Source organism: Corvus kubaryi, unplaced genomic scaffold, assembly GCF_017639235.1.
Source record: "Corvus kubaryi isolate FWS band 111438036 unplaced genomic scaffold, C.kubaryi_AGA036_p1.0 split1-37374, whole genome shotgun sequence".
Lineage (NCBI taxonomy): Eukaryota > Metazoa > Chordata > Aves > Passeriformes > Corvidae > Corvus > Corvus kubaryi.
The window spans coordinates 1,744,959-1,766,406 of NW_024582079.1; the positions used below are offsets into that span (position 1 = coordinate 1,744,959).

At 43.0% G+C, this 21,448-nt stretch overlaps 1 protein-coding gene across 2 annotated transcripts; it reads left to right on the plus strand.

Annotated features, from left to right (window-relative positions):
- The first annotated feature begins 1,145 nt into the window (after window positions 1-1,145).
- On the plus strand, window positions 1,146-20,001 carry LOC121657805 (ras GTPase-activating protein-binding protein 1). 2 transcript variants are annotated; one of them, XM_042013913.1, is made up of 12 exons: window positions 1,146-1,256; window positions 12,455-12,568; window positions 13,736-13,817; window positions 14,203-14,376; window positions 15,188-15,278; window positions 15,784-15,877; window positions 16,244-16,448; window positions 16,878-16,979; window positions 17,390-17,501; window positions 17,822-17,947; window positions 18,035-18,165; window positions 18,920-20,001. In XM_042013913.1, the coding sequence occupies exons 2-12, from the start codon at window positions 12,474-12,476 to the stop codon at window positions 19,124-19,126; spliced, it is 1,419 nt and encodes a 472-aa protein (XP_041869847.1). In that variant the 5' UTR covers window positions 1,146-1,256; window positions 12,455-12,473; the 3' UTR covers window positions 19,127-20,001. The 2 variants fall into 2 exon arrangements, with proteins under 2 accessions (XP_041869847.1, XP_041869848.1); XM_042013914.1 differs by having other exon boundaries at window positions 18,056-18,165.
- The last annotated feature ends 1,447 nt before the right edge of the window (window positions 20,002-21,448 follow it).

Genomic DNA, 21,448 nt, shown 5'->3' on the forward strand with positions numbered 1-21,448 from the left:
GCAGCGCTCATGGATGTGGTGGTGGGCAGGAAGTCATTTTTATAGGGTGAGATCTATCTCCGAGTGCTTCATGTCATAGATACATGTGGGATGGGACGTGACACGAACAAATGGAAAGCTATGGCTGCCTGGAAGCTGCTTAGCTCTGGCTCACGGCCTGTTCCCATTCCCTCCTGCTCTCCGGGGTCCCTGGACTAGCACCTGCTGGTGAGCAAGGATCTGAGAACTTCCAGGCCTTCCTCCTCCTTTGCAGGTGTGTTAGAAAATGCCCCTGCTGGGATTGTCTTTCCTCTGGGGCAGTTGATGCTGTGTCTGCTTTGCTCAGTGAAAAGCTGTGAGGGAAAACCAGCTGTACGAGCCCCCCCGGGATGGGCAGGGGTCAGTGCCCACCACCTTCCGCACGGCGTGAGCGGCCGGGGCTGTGCCTGGCTGAGGTGCTTTGGGGTGAGCAACTACTTTTACCCACCTCCACTGGGGGTTTCTCTCAGGTGCGTGGGCCAGGTGAGCACCAAGCACCCTGTGGAGACACAGCCAAAACGGGTGGCCACTGCCTGTTCACTGCAGGGGGTCCGCAGCCCTCGGCCGTGGCAGGGCCGGGCCCTGGGTGCCCCCTCAGCCCCGCACATGGCGCCCGCCGCCGCCGCCATGTTGGCCGCCGTCCGCTCTGCGTCCAGCAGGGGGCGGCACGGAGCGGGGGACACCGCCCCGCGTGGCGGCCGCCTGCCCCTTTAAGAGCGGCGGCGGGGGCCTGTCCGTCAGCGCGCTCCGCGCCCTCCCATTGGTCGCCGCGCCCCGCGGGGCCCGCCCCGATCTGTAACGGGGTTTACCAGCACTTTCTCAAGGGCGCTGCAGTGCGGCTCAACCACACTGCGGCGTCCGGCGCGCGCCGCCCTGCGCGCCTGCTGGCGCGGGGAGCGTCGTCCCATTGGCCAAAGGGCAAATCTATCAGGCCTCCTCCGCCGCCCATTGGCTCGTCCGCCTGTCAATCACTCTCACTGCCCTGCGGAGCTCTGCCGCGTGGTTGGCTGGCTGAGCTGCCCCTCAGGTCTCCGCCCGCCTCCTCACGGCTGTGGGCCAACCGGCATCCGAGCGAGGGCGGCCGCCGCTCTCTGACTGGCTGCGCCGCGCCCGCTGGGGTAGGCTGCGCGCCGGTTATATGTAGCCGGCGGCAGAGCACGCCGCTGCGTGAGGCGCTTTTCGTCCGCCGGGCCCTGTGGTGAAGCGGCGCCTCCGCTCCCGTCCCGCTCCGCCCGCAGGTGAGGGGGGGTGGGGGGCACGAGGATACACCGGCGTGGCCGCGCCTTCCCGGGGGAGGCCGCGGGCCGCACGCACCGCCCCGGCTCCGAGGCGCCCCCGGCGCTCAGTAGGCCGCGGACCGTGCGGGACGGCGCTGCCGGCGCCTCCCCCCCTAACCCGCTCCTCCATCCAGCCCGGCGTGGGGCCCGCCCGGTCCCCGCGGCGCTTTGTAGTAGGCGCTCTCCCGCCTGGCCCGCGGCCACGCAGCTCCCGTGGGGGTCCGGAGCCTTCCCCGAGCTCCCGGTGCTGCGGCGGCCTCGGAGCTCCCGGCGGGAGCGGTGCGGGGCAGGGGGGGCGGCGGGGCATCGGCTGCTCGCGGGCCCGCATTGTGCGATGCGAGGTGTGCGGGGAGAGCTTTGTTCTCGGATTTTCAGACTCGGAGGCTTTTTCGCCCTCTGCCTTCGGGTTTTGTTTTGAGCAGGTGGGGTCGGGGAGGAGCCCACCCAAAGCTCGAGGTGTTCCCGCTCAATAGCGAGTTGTAGCTGTGGATTGAGGGCCAGCGCTGGGTGCTCGCACGGTCCGGACCCGAGTATCAGCTCGAGGTGGTTCCCTTGGTGTAACTTTATAGGTGAAGGAAGTTATAATTCGAGCAAGAGAGCATGGATCTTATCCTGGTTTACCGCATGACCTTGGCCGAATCCGAGATTAAGCTAAGATTTGAATGCGAAGTAGTGCTTGTAAGGAGACTTTCCAGCATCCTGTAAGGCCCCAGATGTACGTGCTGGAGAAACCCCAGAGAAAAGGTTTCGATACATCTTCCCGTACCTCCCAGTGTTGATCTGGATGATCTAACCTGTTCCTAATTTTCAGCGGGCTTACCTGGTGACCTTTTACGTTAAGACGTCCATGTATATAATAAGTATTTTTTACCAAAAAAAGGATTTTTTTTTTTTTTTTTGTTCTACCATTGGGGGAAAGCAGCATTTGCAGCAAGCCGCCATGTTTCCAGTGTGTGCTATTTTTGGCAAGCCCCTGCTCTCACAGCCAGGAGTGACAGCTTTAGGAAATCTGGACACTGCTATCAAGCTTTGGAAGCTGATGCTTCCAGACGCCATAAATCATACGGGGGGAGGGGGGGGTTGGATTTTTTTTTTTTTAGCTAATGAGGCTTGTTAGATTGATGTCATAAAGGGAAGTGCAGAAGTTGACAGACAAAAACTGCATTTCCGACCTTTTCTGATATTCTTCCCTTGCACTACGTTTTCACTTTTCTTATTCTCTGTACAGAATAAGCCAAACCGTTTTGCTAGGTAGCTCTGTGATACTTCCATGGTGCTGATGGTAGCATCTTCTCATCCTCTGAACTGAACTCACATTTCCTGGGGTGTTTCAGTCACTGTATGTAATGTAAAGTTATGAGCCTAGATTAAAAAAAAAAGCTTAGTGGATGGCATATATGTAGCTGATTTGAAGGTTGGCTGGAAGTACTCATGTGCTTTAAGTCTTACATCCTTATCTTTATGATGGAGATTTCACGTCCTTTTTGACAGCATCATGTGCTGCAGGGACTGGTTTGCCTGAAAGGCACTATTAAAACCTGCTAGAAAGTGTAATTGTACAAAGTCAGGGAAAAAAAAAAATCAATGTTGGAACCTTTGCAAATGTAGATCATAATTTTATAAATATAGTTATTTTTAAAAATCTTAATCTTGTATACATCAGAGGGTAAATAGTGGCCTCCAGTTCTTGACTGGTGTGAATTTGCCCTTTTTTTGCTAGGTTGTGTTCTTCTAATTGTGGACTCCTCAAGTTGAAGGCAGGGAAGCATAATTAAAATTAAAGTAGAAAACCTGGTGGACGAGACTTAGTCTATGTGTGCCAAGCCCATCAGGATCTTCTGTTGGGAATCTTTGCATTTGCAGTCTAAGAAACAACAAAAGCATACAAAAGGATTTGTTTGTGCTGTGATGGCAGGAGCACTGCTCTGCTGCTCACTTTGCTGCTGGCTCAACAGCATCAGTAGAGTTCAACACAACTGATGGAGCTTGAACATCTGAATTTTAAACAGAATCTTCATGCACCCGATGAAACAGCAAACTCTTTGGTTCAGAGCTTTATTTTTCACCTTGTAAATTGTAAGGCAAACATACAGAGCAGCACTTTTTATGAAAGTGAAATAAAGCAAAGGTGATGTTGCTGTAAGTACATCCTGATATTTCTTGATATTCCTACTGTTCAAAACAGTACAACCTGATGAGAGAGCACCCATAAGGTTGACATAATGGCCTGTTTGAATTTGAAAACATTATTCTAGTTTTTAATATTAGCACCTGGGCCTTTTTGCCTGACTAAGTAAGGTGATGACCGAAGAATCAAAGAGGAAATCCAAGTAGAACAGGACTTCAGCAGGGTGGTACTAGTTGCTGTGCTGGCTGTAGTCTGCTCTGCTTGGAACAGATCAAAAGCAAAAGTGATGGTTTGGTCTAGAAGACTGGGTGTTTTTTTTGTTTTTTTTTTTTTTTTACAGGTGCCTATATAAAATCTGCAGAGCTAAAGTAATTCTTTAACTTCCTGAGATACCTGCTAATAGACTTGATAACCTTAAGCTACCTCATTGAGTAATTAAAAAGAAAAACTTAAGTCTGATCCTCAGGTACTGTAAAAGAATGCTTAGCTTTGCAGGCAGTGAGTGTTATACTGGTTTGAGGTCCTACTTTTGCTATATTAAGTCTGGATCTCTTCCAGGAAGACATGGCTGGTGCAGTGCTGCTTTCAGAGCAGGAGCCTGGGTGCTGTCAGTTATGTAGGAGTGATCTGTGATGAACCTGATTCCTTGCTGAGGCAGACATGCAGCACTGCACTGGAAAATGCTGGTGGCCATCTTCCATTTTCATCTGCTTTGCCCTGTGCTGTTTCCTGGCTGCTGCTGGGCTGACTTTGTTTTGTTTTGTTTTTAATGTAACAGTGCCATGATGGGTCAGCCCTAAGGATACAGTTGATACATCGAGTTTAAGTGTCTTCCATGACTTAAGTGGGTAGAGGTGAAAGAGTTGATTCTCTTTACAGTTATCTGTTGCTTGGCATGCAGAAAATATTTTAAATCTTAATCCTGGTGATTCTATTCTAAGTGGCAGTGAGCTTGAATTTCACTGTAATGTTGATGTAGCTCTGGGTTCTGATCTGCCTCTTCTGACTGCTGATGAGTAACTTCTGCTTTTTTGCTTTAAGAAGCTGCACTGGAGCCAAATGGAAAATTTGCAGACCTAAGAGAAGATGACTGGACCTGCTGCCAACTTCATCGAGATGTTGGAGCAGCTCTTGGATGTCAAAACAAAACCTATTCTAATGGCAGAATCACAGGGTCTAAGTAGCTGCTTTATCATGAGGCAGTCTGGAGAGCAGTATAGGCAGAAAGCTGATTTATTTTTCATTAAAGAAAGAGTAAACAAACCATTCAGGCTAGCACTGTTCTACCACCCATTAGGATGAAATTTGTGTGTTTAAAATGTAGTTGTGCAGAAAAACATTGCTTCTAATTGCAGGGTAAATGAGGTTGAGGTAGGTTCAGTTAGAAAGGCAAGTCCTTCTCCATGTTTGAGAGCCTGTTTAGGATAATCTGATTTTAGGATTACTAAAAATGTAGGAATATTTCTGGGAATTCTCAAGGCTTTGAGTTTTCAGAGAACTCAGATTTTGAAGAGGAGTTCCTTTTGGACTTCTGTCAAAATACAAGGGCCCTGTGTTTTTCTGTAATGCTAAGTGGAACAGAGCTCTCTTTTTGTGAGGATATGAAATGTTGCTAGTTAAGCTCAGGACAGATCACCTTAGTTTAATGTTACAGCAGGTAACTGCTGAATTGAAGTGATGTTTGAGTGATATCAAGTAGGAACTTGGAAGCCAGGTGAAACAGCTTTAAAAAGGAAGGAAAAAAACCCCAAACCCACACCATCCATATTAAGCTCAGCACTCAGGGAGGGCATAAAGTGTTTTGAGAGATGAATTTAAAAAAAACCCCAAACATCTTGCTGAGAATTTCTTCTATCACTTAGTTTTAATAGCAAATTTTCAAGAGTCTTCTGGGTTAGATTTTTTTTTCTTGTAAACAGGACCTAATTTGCTGTTTGTCTTTAGACTTGTATGCTCTTAGTTGGAGGAATAGTGTCTGGTATCTTTTTCCTTACCCACATGAATGTTCATCCCTTACTGTAGGGGCACAGATGCTGATCTCAACTACCCTAACTTATACTTCAGGGGATCTTTGTATTTTTAATCTACTTTTGAGCCTAATGCCCTGGAAATTACATTTCTCCAAAATGATCTCTTTTCTCTTGGATTCTGACTGAAAGCATTAGAAGTCTTCAGTTTGTCTCTTTTTTGCTTGGTAGAGCTGAAAAATACAAGAAGCGCTGAATTTTGTCTAAGAAATGGCAGACTTCATCATATCCATCAACTTGTGGATCACACTTTGGTTTGTTAGCAAAAACACAGGCAGACTTCTACACTGACAGCTCTTCAGCAATTGTTGGCTTGTTTATTTGTATTCTCCCAGTGTTTGAAGGGCTGTGCATTGCTGCTGAGTAAGGCTTCCCATCTGCCACTGGCAAGCAGACGGTTTTTTTAGTACTAGCATGGGCAGTGCTGAATGTAATTCTGAATTATTTTTTAATCTTGTGATGAAAACGTTTTTTCTTCTGCTTAAATTTTGTTTGATTGCTTGGATGCTTTGATTAGAAAATAGTTAAGCTTCTAAGTTAATTTTTCTTATCCATATGTTGATGTAATACCTGGCTTTTCTAGAGGGTCCCTTGTCAGTGTGTCTCAAAGCTTCAGAGGGGGCTCAGGTATTGCTCTGCCTTTAGGCTGCATCTAGATAATTAAGCACAGAGAAAGCTGTTTGCCTGGTGGTTCTGCTTGCTGTGTGATGATTTTTTAGGATCCAGTTCCCTGTAACACCTCAAGTATTTTATGAATGTAGGCATTGCCTGTCTTTCTAGGTTGTGTGGGTCATACAGTGGAGAGGAGTCACAAGCGAAAGGAGAAATAGCTGTGCTAGGTTTGGACAGTCCAGATCCATGTTTTATTAGGTGCTGGAAGATTAGGTTTGGAAGATTATTAAAGCCTCTTCTGTCTGTAAGATATGTCTGACAATTCACGCTGCTCTGAGGTGCCTGCTTCTGGAAGTTCCTAGTGAATACATTCATCTTACAGACTATCTGAATGTTTCCTGGAGATGCTAGTAAGAGTTGAATGCTGGTAACCTCACAACATGTCCCAATTTGATCCTCAGATATTTATTTATTGCATAAGTTACCCCATCACTGAGCTTCCACTGCCTGTGGGTTCCAAGCATCTTGCCTCCTGTGAAATAGTGCTGCCTTCTTCCACGCTTCCACGCTGAATACTTTCCCTCTGAATCTGTCAAAGGCAGAAAAGGTGAACTGATTACAGGTAGGCAGCTGTAATGACTTGTGTCTAAAATACAGGCTTGTGCTGCTGTGACCCTGTCCCAGTGACATTGTCTGCCTCTGCATCCAGTGGGAAGCAAGTAATGGGACCTGTTTTTTAGAGCACATTAGTGTTTTGGCACTTCATTTGCCTGCTTATTTGAGATGCATTTTCAGCTCTATAATTTAGGCTCGGGTCAACAACTGGATTGTTTTGGGTTTCTTTGTTCCCTTGGATAGCTAAGGCTGTATTAAAAGAAGTGTATCTCAGTGTATCTGTGATCTTTGTGTTTTAAATGCACATTTACTTAACATCACTCTTCCTACTTGAGAGCAAGTTGGTGTGATGATATAAATACCCAGTTGAGATGGGCCCTGGAATTTGCCTAGGGGTGCAAGTTGAGCTTGTGTTCCATTGTTCACTCTAATGTTTTGTATCATGATTCACACAGGTACCAGCCTTTTTTTTTTTTTCTTTTATTGCTTAGTCAGCTGCAGAGCAGATACTAGTCATGTAAAATGTATGGAGAGTTGGAATTAGTTGTATTTGGTTTGCTTTTGTTGTTAAACTTTCAGTCTATATCATGTCTTCTTAAAGGCCTACTGGGCATTTTCTTAATGATTTTTTTTTTTGCCCATGACAGCAGCAGTAACTGCTTCTAGAGGTGCTATTCCATCCAGCTAAATGGTTTGTGGCTTTGAGCATGCTCACCTGTTGCTAAGCAACTTGGAGAAATCCCAAATGACGCTTAATTATGCAATCCTATTAACTATTGACCAGACCTTTAATTTCCAGCAAAATTGGTGTTTACTACATTTGTAGTGCGTTGTGCTTGGATACAGACACCTCTTCTCCATGTGAGCTTCTCTGGCTGTTTCTTCAGTTTCCAAAAAGCCTTCTTAAGTTAAGGAATTCACTGATTGCAAAATGAGGGAGTGGAGTTGTGTGAAAAGTTTGACATTCTGAATGGCTGCTTTGGCACCCTGTAAACTCCACCAGTTTGTAGAGGTGGAAGGAGTGGAGTTCAGATGGTCACCTTACAGCACTTGAGTAGCCAAAGGAGAATAGGTGAACTGCTGTATATTATTTCAGTCAGGACTATAATGCATTGTAGGAACTCTGGATTTTTTGAGACGGCTCCTTGTATTGAAATGCAAGTCAAAAAATGTAATTAAAGATGGTAGAGAGCAAAGAAACAAGGCTAACGTTAAAAACACAGCAGAGCCTGTCGAGATTATGATTCAGTTTTATCTTGTCTTCTTGTTAGTTCTGACTCTTTTCTTGACAGATGATATTTTAAATTGCCACACTTTGGGAAGTGAAATTTGGGATTTTCTGACTTGCATGTTTTAGTTCATTGGGTTTTGATCCTTTGGCTTGTTACATCAGGCCAAGGGGCTTTTGCCTGAGTCTTGGGACTGTTTGCCCTGAGAGCCCAAACATCCTGTGATGTGCTTAAGACACACTTCTGTTTTGTAGCAAGTTCAGTAGAAGCAACATTCAGGCTAAAGTCCTTGTCTGATTCAAAAATTTAAAAAAACCTGAAAAACAAACCAACAAAAAAACCCCCCAAACCAAATTGAGTTGGGACAGCAATGATTAGTTTGCTTTTACCATGTTGCAGTTTGGTAATACAAATTACAAAATACAAACCAATGCAAGCTGCTGAGTCCATTTTTCTGAATACTAATATACTAATAGGTTTTGTGGACCTAAATCTGAATTTGCTAATATGGAATTTACATAAATGGCTCTAATTTACATAACAGTATTTTAGAAATTCAGTGCCTGACATTGATTTTCTGCCAAGTGGGAGCATTGTGACAGATGGTGGAATTTTCCACCAGCCAGGTGATAACCACTGTAAAGGAGGTATTTGTCTTCCTCTAAGTCCTTGGCTTAAGGAAGGGGCTCAGTTATGCTGCAGAATTGTTATAGTGTACTTGTTATAATTTGACTTATCCAATTTGTTTTACATATGGGATAATATGAATGCATGATTATGAATGAATCTTAAATAATCACATTTTCAGTTTTTCCTGTCAATTTTCACCCTTTCATCATTATGTCAATTGACAGGAAAATGTGTGGATAAGCTTCTATCAGGAGTAATGTAGTGACAGTTCAAACATTTGGTGCTATTATGTGCTGTGCAATGAAAATGTAGTATAAAGTATTTGCAGTTTTTCTTGGATCAGGGAATCGTGGAGTAATAAAATTGCTCATGATGGTAGGGAGCAAATACTCTCTGAGGAGGTGCTTGGCTTCCACCATTCAGGTTGTGCTGGCTAGAGAACAAGAACAGATGGCAACTGGCAACGTAGCAGCAGGTGTGGCAGCAGTAAAAACAGATTGTTGTCCTCTGATTAGGTCATGTAAAGGTTTTTCCCATTTCTTTTGAGATCTGCTTGAGAACAACTGGGCACTCTGCAATTCTTCTTTTCATGTTAGGAGTTAGTTCTGATAGATTTTTCACCCTTAGCAGGAGGGAAGTTCTCTCATGTATTGTTTTAAGCATGTAAGGATGACAGACATAATCAAGCCACTTCACTTTCAATATTTCTTGAGACCAGCATGGAAGATGATGTGCCTGTGGGTTAATGCAGGTGAAGGCTTTCACTGAAGAACAGAAATCTGAAAGAGCTGTTGGTGAATCAGCTGTTGAGATTTGAGTGCTACAGGAACATTTTGCCATTATGTGAGAATGTCAAGCTTTGTACATTGGTGTTCTAGGAAGCACTTGAAAATAATTCTCAGAAGAGCCAGATTCATCATTTATCAGAACTGAATAGAAAACCTGCCTATTTACATCTGTAGGAATAAGCTTGAATTCCAGGGAAGCTGTATCTTCACAAAGAAATTAAGTGTACCTCGTCTCATTCTCCAAATGGTGATCTTGGTATATGGTAGGACTGGCTTCCTGCCTGTAAACTGACAGCACAGAAGCAAATTTTTTAACACTTGTGGAGCAAATAAATCCTGCATTGTCAGTTAAGCTGACTGGAGCTAAAAAGTGCAAGTCATGTCTGTCTGCCATTTCTGCTCCCAGTGCTTTAGGGTTGGCCTGCTCCTTACAGAGCTTCCCAAGTACTCAAGAGGAAGCAAGTGGCATGAGGAAGTCAGCAGTGGTAGCCACCACTTAGCCTTACTTTACCCTTACTTTACCTTTGCTGTGTTTTCTTACTGTATGATAATATTTTATGGGGATCTCATTTAACATGCACTAGAAGGCAAACGAGTTCATCTTCATCTCTTGGAGGTTTTGTCACTTCGGACTGTGCTGGGTTTTGGACATCTGTACCGATAATACATCACACTTAGAGTTCAAAGGCTTCTGCAAAACCACAGATAGTGGAACCCTCCTGAAGTGAAAGTGCTTTGCAGAATCAGGGTGTTTCCTGCAGGCCAGACCCAGCTGTGGACTATTACTTCCTTTCTGCATGGTTAGCTCTTGAAAATATCCTCAAATGTCTTGAAAGCTTTTGAATGTTTTGAAAAGCCTTTTTCAGTTCTAGGTCATATTTAGTCTTGCGTTTTCTGCACATTATCATGTAGGTAACGTTTCCTTGTGTGGTGGTGATAAGACACATGTCCTGCTGAAAGAGAGAAAGTTCATGGGCACATCCTCTGGAGCCCACCTGATCTTTTTCCCTGTGTTTAAACCTATCAAAAAGTGTATTTTAAAATAGAATGGGAAGACTTCTCATTTATTTCTAGACTTACAAAGATAGTGAAATGTGACTGTATTAAAAGCAGAGAAAAACACATCAATGTATACAAAATTACAACTCTGCTGTTACATCTTCTGTCTTGAACCTTAGCTGCGTTCCTCCAGCAAAGCTGGCTGCAATGCATGCTGGCCTCTGCTGGGAGTTTGTGTGTGATCACATCCTCAGATCTATTACCTGGATGTTCCAGCAGTGTGGCTACACGTTGTTCTGTCTTTTGATTGCAGTGTGTTGTGTGTTTGATTGTTGTTTGAGATGTATGGCATTTACCAGGATCATTTGGACTTAGCTTCATCCAAAATAACGGCTTCCGTGTCACCTTTTTGTGTGTGCTCATCTCTTTGAGGATTAAAGCTTCTGTTTTGCATTCCTGGTCCATCCAGCAGTGTGGTTGTAACTTTCTTTGCAGCCCTGTGTATGTTGTGTGTTTGAAATTGTCACTGCAGTAACACCAACCTAGTCGCCTTTGTATTCTGAAGCTCTGCTCTGTCATCAGTTCTTGGTGTCTAAAGGACAACTTCTCTGAAATTCATTAAATATAGTGAGTATCAAATGTTTAAGATCCTTGGATGAACTGGAACAGGGCTTAGTACAAGCAGGTGGGAGAGGCAGTCTTTCTTTCCCTTTTGCTATGTTTAAGGGATAAGTTGTGGGCAACTCAGTTTTCCCAGGATATGGGATGCTCTTGGATATAGTGCCAAGAGAAAGAGCCTGCAATGCTCATGCCAAGCCAGGCATGCCTTAGGACAAGCTATCTGGATTAGTCTATGCTAAAAACTACTTAATTTGACTTCATTTTTTTCCCCCTATTCCATGTTCTGGCTGCAATCCAGTATGGGTTTTTCCCCAGTTGTTGATGCCACCACTTCTTGGAGCTATTTATAATTATCAGTATTAAATAAAAGCAGATAAGTAATTGCTGATTCCCGAATTGGTTTTTAGAGGGCTCAGCTGAATACTGTTGGTTTTGACTTGCACATCACACCTGGAGGATGTGCATGTGGAATTTGAATACTATGTGTTTGGGAAAGGGCTGTGTGGTGAAGGAGATTGGGAGTCAGTAGTGGGGAGAAAGTGATTTCAGCAGCAAAACTGTTTGCTAAGCCCCCATTCTGCTGCTCACTGGTACAGCTGAGTATGAAGCAGAAAATCTACTGTTGTTTCTGTATTCAGTACCAAGATCATGCCCTGGTGTTGGTATTTATCCCTGTGAGTTTAAAACTATTTTGAATGAGTTTGAACAGTCTTTATGAGTATTTGATGGCAAGGAAATGTGGGAATGTGCTTTGAATTTGGCTGGCCTGTCCTGAAGATATATGTATTGTGTAACTTACCTGCAAAGACTTTATTTTTGTAACTTACAGATCTGTAGAATGTAGGCAGAAGGTACCCAGATTGTCCCTGGGCATGGCTGGTGCTGTTCACTTGAGTGGTGGTCTGAATTTAAGTGAGAAGTGACTTGCTGAGAGTCGAAGCAGGGCAAGAGCAGCATGTATTTGTTTGTAGCATAATAATTTTTTTATAATGCAATATTCCTCCAGAGAGCTTGACACTCAGAGCAAGTAGTGCTGTGCTGCTGATAAAAATAGATTGGACTTATTCTGACCGTTGAAAAATGCCCCTAATACAGTAGCACAGGCTTTGCCTGAGAACATCTGACTTTTAATTCTGATTGTGAAGTCAAGTGAGGTAAGTAGAATTTGGATCGACTGTAAATGTCTTAGCCACTTAGCAAATCCTCTTGAAGAACCATACTTGCTGCCACCTGCTTTTTACTGAGGATATGTGTGATGACTAACTACTGGCATGTTATGAGGTGACCTTCCTTGGCCTGGCAGCCTCTCCCACCTCTGGTTTGGTACCCAGGAATCCTCTCCCTGGCACCGAATCACTGATGACTCTGAAAACACAGTGCTTAAACTGCTTACAGAGGTAAAACAGTTCTGGTGCGTGCTTTCCGCTGTGATTAGGTGGCTTATGGAATCAGGATGTGAACAGCCATTTGAAATGCTTGTGCTTTATGGAGCTTTTGTTTTTTTCCATAGTTTTCAGTTGACCAAAGAAATGGTGATGGAGAAGCCAAGTCCCCTGCTGGTCGGGCGGGAATTCGTGAGGCAGTACTATACCCTGCTGAACCAAGCACCTGACTACTTGCACAGGTAAAGCTCTGCTTCAGTCTGAGCTGGTTTTCTGTGTGAATTCCCTAACTTGTGTGTTAAAATTGGTGAATGATCTTATTACTTAGCTTGCTGAATTTGGACACTTAGGAACCTGATTTATTCAAGATGCTGAGTGTCATTTACTTCTGGTTTTGATCAGCTGGGTTAAAAGATGGATGTAATAAAGATTACAAGAATTCTTTAAATATCTGAGTTCTGGTTGTAACTGAAATGCTGCTTTCCACTTCTGGTTGTAATCAATATAAATTGAAGTTGGAGAAATACTACTTAGTTAAGCATTTCTTTTGGCTTGATAAAATGTTCCCTGACTAGGAGGAAACATTGAATAAGTTGTGTGCTTGTGTACTGGTCTCTCTTGGGAGTCACACCAGCTCTTTCTTAAAGGAAAGTCAGGGAAATTATAGATATGCAGCAAACTACAATCTGTTATCTAAACAAATGGGTCCTCTATGAAACTAGTCTTGTTTATGAAGATACACTTTTGTTTTGCTGTGTTTTGAGTAGCCAGATAAACAGTTTCTGAAACCTTCCCCCTTCCAGTCTTAGGAACACTTATTCAAGTGTTTCTCCACTTTGGTGGACAGCTGACCTCATCCATTTGGGTCAGAGGCCAGTTGACTCTGTGCCGTGGAATCCATTCCAGTCTTTTATCTGCTGGCAGAGTGCAGTACCATACTGTGGTGCTTAGGGCATTTTAGCTGGTAGTCTCAGTTACAGGAAGGAAGATTTACCTGCAATACTACTTTCGCTGTAGAAGAGCAAAACAAGTCCCGTTGCTCCTTGCTCAAGCTTGGAATCAGAATTTGAGGGGGAACCTTCAGCATCCCAGATGTTCAGGGTGTCGCTTTGGGAACCTTGTGCAGAAAGGGGATAATGGGATTGGATCATGAGCTCCCATGAGACTTTGGTTTTGGCTGTTAGTGCCTGGGTCTCTGACACACCTGAATGCTGCACCTTATGTGAGAAAACTTTGTGTTTTCCCCCCACCCCCAGATTGGTGACAGGATTATTAGATTTTGTGGCTTTATTCTAGTGATTCAGACAGGAAACTTACTTGAAAGTGTATTATTTATACTGTACTTCAAATGTAGAGGCTCAGTGTTCTTACACAACAAAGCTTGGCATTAAAATATTTCTTTCCAACAGGTTTTATGGAAAGAACTCTTCCTATGTTCACGGTGGCTTGGATTCCAATGGAAAACCAGCTGACGCAGTCTATGGGCAATCCGTAAGAACTTTAAAAAAGAAATCTGTTCTTTCCTTCTATTTTGTCACCTTTGTGGTTGAGAAGAGAAATGTATCCAGCTGTGATTCACAGTGCTTTCACCCTCTTCAAGTGCTTTCTGTAAAAAAGAAAAAAAAAAGTGGAGGAAAAAACCCTCTCATCTGTAGACAGCAATAGTTAGGCAAAATGTGCTTCTTTTATAGAAAGCTCATAATGTAAAATTGGTTGCAAAGCAAACCTAACAAGCATCCTGCCAAGCTTTCTCTCCAAAGTTAGGGAATGTATCTTAAACCAGTCTTTTATGGTTTTGCTTTTGCTTTCTCTGAAAGCTGCTAACTTGGCAGAAATGGCTTCTGCGGTGTAACCCATGTGTACCGTCCTTTCCTAGGATATCCACAAGAAGGTGCTGTCACTAAACTTCAAGGATTGCCACACAAAGATCCGTCATGTGGATGCCCACGCCACCCTCAATGACGGCGTGGTGGTGCAGGTGATGGGGGAGCTCTCCAATAACATGCAGCCTGTGCGCAGGTTCATGCAGACCTTCGTGCTCGCACCTGAGGTGGGTCAGCTGGGCTGGCAGGGGGTTCTGACAGCGTTGGTGAGCTCTGTCTGCTTCACTGTTGCAGTCTGAAGGGTTAGTCTGGGAAGGTAACTTGCCACAAAATTCAGCAGTAATGTTCTGAAAATTCCTTTGGGAATTACACTCCTCCTGTATGATTGTACATTGACCTTGGATATTGAAATCAGTTATAAATGTCCTGACTTTGGACTCCTAGGGGTAGTGCAACACATTGTTTTCTTAAGCATATTAAAATTATGTTCTCTTTGATTTGCTATCCTAGCAACTGGCCTTTTTACTGAAAAAGAAATAGTAGAAAGAGAGGAATGCTTCCTGTCACTTGAAAACATGGGTTCCAAATCTTCTTGTTCATGAGGTGCTGATGCAGCATTTGAAGTGGCATTTTTAAATAGACAACTTTTTTTTTTAACAAAGTCGCTCACAGATTAAAAGTGATAGTGAAAAAGGAGTGTAGCAAGATCACTCTATTTTCCGATATGACTTGGAGATAAGAATTGATACTTTAGACAGCAGGAAGTTGTCACTCACTTCTTCAGTGTTGTGAGCTATTGCAATTGAACGCACTTCAACAGTTTTTTTTCCTTTGTTCCAGGCATACTTGTTAGGAGTGACGTCTTTTTTTCTTTATTGTTTTCTTGCCCCAAATAACATTATTTTCTTAAAATAGGCAAATTTGGATTAATCTTGTGGGAAGGTTGATACGCTCAAACCTTTGTTTTCACATTATTTCCGTTTTTACATTACTGGATTGATGTAATTGAATCAATTCCTCCCTTTGATTTGCTTTTAGGGCTCTGTTGCAAACAAGTTCTATGTCCACAACGATATCTTCCGCTACCAGGATGAGGTTTTTGGGGACTCTGACACTGAGCCTCCAGAGGGTAAGTAGCAGAAATCTTTGTATGGTTCTGTTGGTGTTTGGTTCTAGATTTTATCAACAGTCTATTCCCAGACTAAAGAAAATCTTCTTGCTGGAGAAGACAGATCAGTGTTAAATTTCATATGCTTGTAGGTTTTTTCCTTGCCTGTAGTTTCTTTTCAATCCAGCAAGGAGTTGTGACATGCAGATGATTATTTTTCTGGCATATTCTGTTTCTATTACAAGAACTCTTTAAGACTTATTTTGGCAGTTGCAGTCAGATTTGTAGGTTATAAATCTGGTTCTCTGAAGTATTTGGAACATGGTTTTTTTTAACCTTGGTCAAAACTGAGTAACCAAAGTGATAGTGGAAATACAAGGAAATGTCTGTTCCATGTCACATCCTGAAAGTGTTTTCTGTGTGCTTTGCTAGAAACTTCAACTGTATATTGTGGTAGGTGCCTTGTGTTTGAGCCTCACATTAAAGACGTGTGTTGTATTATGTTTTCTTTTCTAACCTTATTTAGAATCAGAGGAGGAAGGGGAGGAACCTGAGGAAAGACAGCAGACACCTGAGGCTGTTCCTGATGATAGTGGTGCTTATTATGAGCAGGCTGTCAGGTAATAATATATTTATAGATGAAGTCAGGTGTTGTGTGAGACAGGCTGCTTGTAGAACAGGTCACATGAATTTATTGCTATTAATAGTTTTCCTCTGACAGTCAAAAGATTCCTTTTTATTGATCAGCTGAAATCAAAATGCTGTTAGGCTGAACACGGAGACTCTATCTTTTTTTTTTTTTTTGCTGCTTTATAGTGTAGCAATGCAAAATTTGCATGTCTGTGCAATGTGGCCTTACTTGGCCTTGTTCTTTCAGATGTCATGTGCCTGACTTCTGTATTGGATAAGTAGTGCTGCTTATCACCAGTAATGGAATAAATACAGTACCACCTCTTTTTCCTGCTCATTGTGCTGCTGTATTATAGCAATGACATTGAGGAACACCTGGAAGAAACAGCTGCAGAGGCAGAGCCTGAGCCAGAGGCAGAACCTGAACAGGAACCTGAACCAGAGGTGCAGGAAGAAAAGTCTGAGCCAGTATTAGAGGAATCTGCTCCAGAGGAGACTGTGGAAAAGAGTCCTTCTCCAGCTCCTGCTGATCCAGCTCCTGCTGTGCAAGAGGATTCCAGGGTAATGACAATGGATCTGTTTTCTCTCTGATGTGGTTTCATCAATAGGGCTCCACTGTCTGTTTATAGAGCTTTATTTTTACCTGTGGATTTTTGTCACTTCTCAGTGTTAAGGAAGGTACAAGTGGACAGATCGATATTCAGGAATCCAATACTTTGGTTAACCTTGATGTGATACTTGGTGTTGGGCCACTGCTCTGTCCTGTTTCAACTGTGGAATTCAGAAAGAGAGTAAAGTGTGACTCCATTGTCAATAATTTGAAGGAAATTGTGAGGAAACTGCTATTGTCTGGCTCCTGATTTTCATGTATAAGTTAAAATTTGTTCCTGTTATCCTGTGTCTGTTAGCTGTACTATCAGTAATATATTTCAGAAGGAGATGTAGTTATGTTACTATCTTTCTCTCTCTATTTTTTTTTTTTTTTTTAAGACATTTTCCTGGGCATCAGTAACCAGCAAGAATCTTCCTCCCAGTGGGGCTGTCCCAGTATCAGGAATACCACCTCATGTTGTGAAAGTACCTGTCTCGCAGGTAGGAATCCAGCATGTGTAGAAGTTTAAGTGCTGAACTGGCTGACAGTAAACTGAGGTGGGAAAAAATAGAGTGAAATCTACTTGCTTATGATTTGACTTGCCAGGCCCTAAAGACTTTAGAATTCTGTGATTCCTGATAGACTTTATCAGGATGTTATTTGTAGGTTTTTAGGTTGAGAATTAATTGTTTCTCATGGAGGAAAACAGGGAATGTTCATGTGAATGCTGCTTGCTTTTAGCATATAAGCCAACATGAGCTAACATGCATTTTAGTCACAGGTGGAAAAAACTGTTACCTTTTCCTGTATTTTTTTTTTATCACTAACTTAACAGTGAGCTCTTAAAAGCTGAACCTGCTGGTATGTCTGTCTGACCCTCAGTTGTTCACTCCTTTTTGAATTGATACAGCCCCGGCCTGAGGCAAAGCCTGAATCTCAGACCCCGCCTCAGAGACCTCAGAGGGATCAGCGAGTGAGGGAGCAGCGAACGAGCATCCCACCACAGCGGGGTCCTAGGCCAAGTAAGAGAGGCTGCGAAGAAGCAGCTGGTTTTTGTTGCTTAAGGCTTTTGGGAAAGCAATGTGATAACTAAAGCTTTTAAAATCTCATTTTTGTCAGTAAACGATTTTTACTCAAGTGAAAACTGAAGCTTGGCCTCAGCCTGGTGATAAAAAGCAAATAGTTACGAACTTGCTAATGTGGAATGCTTTCCTTTTGTTACATATGAATGGATAGATAGTGTGAATTGATTCTTGCTAATGGTGGTAATTCTGACCATGGCTTGTTTCTGTTTGTTGTGAGGACTGACTTTTCTAAAATCAGTTTTGCTTTTCTGTTCAAGTTCGAGAGGGTGAACAAGGCGATGTGGAAACCAGGCGGATTGTGAGATACCCAGACAGCCATCAGCTGTTTGTTGGGAACCTTCCCCATGATGTGGATAAATCTGAACTTAAAGACTTTTTCCAAAGTAAGTTGGTTGCTTTCCTGTCCTCTGAGGGGTTGGGGGTTGCAGCCATGGGCGTGGACAACAGAGCATTCTAATGTATGACCCAAGAACTTGGCTTTTCTCTTGCAGGCTATGGCAATGTTGTTGAACTTCGCATCAACAGTGGTGGAAAGCTCCCCAATTTTGGGTTTGTGGTGTTTGATGATCCTGAGCCAGTTCAGAAGATCCTTAGCAACAGGGTAAATAAATTTCTAGTCAGTGGTTTTTGGTCTGTTGACAACAGTGTTTTTCAGCCTAACAGGAAGAGATTGTACTTGGTACCTTTAGTCTTTCTTGAGCATATTAAAGCAGATGTGATGCCTTTCCATCCTATTACCAAGATGTGTGCAGTCTTTTGTCATTGAAGTAGCTTGTAGCAGCTCATTACAGAGCTTTATTTTTTTAGTGTGAGGTTGCTGAACACAGGAAGTATATAAATAGCTTTCAGGAGGACAAGGTAGAGAGAGTCTGATTCTATGGACAAATAGAATCTTGTTTGTCAGAGGCTGAAAGGAAGAAGCCGTATTGGTGTGCACGCTGAAAAGAATTTTGCTAACAAAGGCAGGAGGTACCTGCTCAGCCTGTCAGCAGTGATTGCTAATGCAGAATGTGTGCCCATGCCTACCTGCTGTGGTAGGCAGGGACTCTGGATGCACCTTCACAGCCATGCAGTGAGCTTGCTTACAGCCCAGCTCTTTTCTAAAAGGTTAACCAGAATGTTCAGTGTTAAGCCTGAGGTGGCTTTTCAAGGGTGGCTCCTTCACATCTTTTTCTCCAGTAAAGCCGCAAGACTGGTTGCATGGTTTGACTATTGCCATTGTTTAGTAAGTGATCCTGAAACATTTCAGTCTTTCATGGAGAGGAGGATATGAGACAAAGTTGCAGGAATCTGCTTGACCTTGAAGAGCTCCTGGTGACCCGTTAATGAAAGTACCTTCTCTGCTTCTGTTGCAGCCCATCATGTTCAGGGGAGAGGTACGCCTGAATGTGGAGGAGAAGAAAACACGAGCTGCCAGGGAGGGTGACCGTAGAGATAACAGACCCCGTGGACCTGGAGGCACTCGTGGGGGGCTGGGAGGTGGGATTCGAGGGCCTCCACGTGGAGGAATGTCCCAGAAGCCAGGATTTGGAGCTGGAAGGGGGATCGGGCAACGCCAGTGAATTCATCGCAGATGTTGACATGGTGGCGCAAACCCTTTTTCCTGCAGATTTGTGAATTTCAGCCTTGGGTATCTTGGAATGTGGCCCTAGCCTGTTATAGACTGCTACGTTTGATACTATTTTGGCCCCTTTTGTTTGTGTTATGGTTCTGTGATTTATTTTTTTCTAGTCCTTGTCCCAGATTCCAGCTTTGTGGAACAACGTTTTAGGAAAAGTGGATTTTAAAAAGACAAGAACTGAATTTTCCTGTTCACCTCAAACTTACGGACTGATTTTTGTTTTTTTGGTACCAGTGGTTTTTCCTAAAGGAATGTCTCTTTCTTTTTTCTTTTTTTTTTTTAATTTCCTCCCCTCTTTCTAATGAATTTGGGTGCAGTCAGCGGAATAATATTTCACGTGCATGCGTTCAAGAGCCTGTAGGAAAACATAGTTCTTGGCAAGTATTTCAAGGGCAGAAAAGCAAAACTCTTGATGTTTCTTTGAGGGTCATACGAACATCCTCCAGTCTGGAGACATTGCCACTTGAAAAATTGACTTTCACCTTTTTCTCTGTGGCGCTGTAAAAGTGGAATAATGGGTATCCGTAGAATCTTTTTCTTTTGATACATGATCACAGCAAGGAATTCAAGCTACTGTTTTACCACTTTGAAATTTTGGATTGTGGGATAGGTTTTAAATGTCTAGAACTTGACTCTTCAAACACTTTTCCTGAACTTACGAAATTTTTTATTGAAATAGGGAGTTTTTTTCATGTTTAGTTTGTATTTGTATAAAAAAAAGCAAAATTGTTGTGCCTTCTATTTATCTCTCATTCCAGTTTTGGCAAATTGTTTAAAAAAAATAAAAATAAAAAAGGTCTAGATTTGCTTTATCAAGTCAAGAGTTTGTTGGAGTTTTTCCCAGGGGAAAAAAGCTCTCCAGTCACTAGGTTTACGAGGTAGAGGTGGTTGTAGCTAAAGCTTGTAATACCTTCTGTGCATCACTTTGGCTGCATTTAAATTATTGAAAAGAAATACTTTTTGGATGCAAAAGTTAATAACTGGAACTTGAAGCTGGGCGGGTCTTGTTGTAACTATTGCAAAAGTACAAGGAAAGCAGAAATACCTGTGTCACATCCTTTACAGTTCCAACTGCTGTAAGTAGTTATTTTTGCAGTACTTCATTCCTTGCTTCAGGCCTGAAGTGGATAAGAAGGAATTTTTGTCAGAAGTATGGAAGGTGCTTGTGTGTCCTGGTGTTAAGATGTTGAATGCTCTCCACTGCCTCTGAAAGAAGATGAAACTGAAAACAAAATACAAAACTGGGTAATTTCAATCCAAGAGATCCTGTAAGATGGTGCTGCACAAAGCAGTATTTCTGTGATGCCTGGTGTTAAGCATCTAGATGAAAATGGTGGATTTGTGTCTATGCCAGACCTTTAGATCTCTTGGTAGCACAACAGAGCTGCGTAGGAAGCTCGCTAATCTGTGTCAGGTGTTGCTGTTTTCATGTTTCTTGGTTTATTACTGTAATGACTGTGCATATGCAGTGTGTCATCTCTTGCCCTGTGCTTGCTGTAAGCTCTGGAGCAGAGCTGCCCTCAGTATTACCTGTCCTCAAGTCATGTTTTGCCTTTTACTTGCCAGACTTACTGGTTGAACCTGGTTGTACTAAATGTTGTTAGAGTGTTGGTTTCTGTTTTATTTTTCTGTTCACATTTGTTACACTGTTTGTCCCTTCCCTCCTTACAACTGTGTCTCAGATTGGCCTGCTTACCATCTGTACCTGGAGATTTGATACCTTAGTGAACTGGGGGAAAGTGAGCTGTGGTGTGCTCTCACAGCCAGCATTTGGGGAAATTCTGCTGCTTCCTCTTGTGGTGGTAACTGGTATTTTTTTAAAAAACAAAAGCTGTCTGCATTTTTCCTATCAGGAATGCCTGTGAGGTGAAAGTATGCAATGGAGATCTTTCACTGAACCCTGTCCTTGTTGTTTGTGATATGTTTTTTCCCCTTTGTGGGGTTTCTACTGTTCTTGACATTAAATCCGAAGACTGCAGTAACAGGTTGCACTTCAGACTTATCAAAGTGCTTTTAATAGAAGCTTTTATAACTTTTAACCAAATCTGCAAAAGCATCTGTAAGCTTGAACCCCTATTTCCATAGTGGGAGCTGGACAGTTCTGACTCATTGCTGTCTGATGTGAAAGAAGAGTGTCAGTAATGAATTTAAAAGGGTGAAGTGTATGCTTGTTCTCATATGAATCATATTCAATATGTTGACCCAGAAAGTGATGTTCTTGTCCCAAGATGACAGGCAAAATAAAATATTTACATAAAATTCT

Bases quoted from the DNA above. Each gene is read 5' to 3' on its own strand.
- LOC121657805 (XM_042013913.1), top strand. From the start codon at position 12,474: ATGGTGATGGAGAAGCCAAGTCCCCTGCTGGTCGGGCGGGAATTCGTG. The intron at 15,878-16,243 runs GTAATAATATAT...GCTGTATTATAG, and splicing joins TATTATGAGCAGGCTGTCAG to CAATGACATTGAGGAACACC. The intron at 16,980-17,389 runs GTAGGAATCCAG...GAATTGATACAG, and splicing joins TGAAAGTACCTGTCTCGCAG to CCCCGGCCTGAGGCAAAGCC.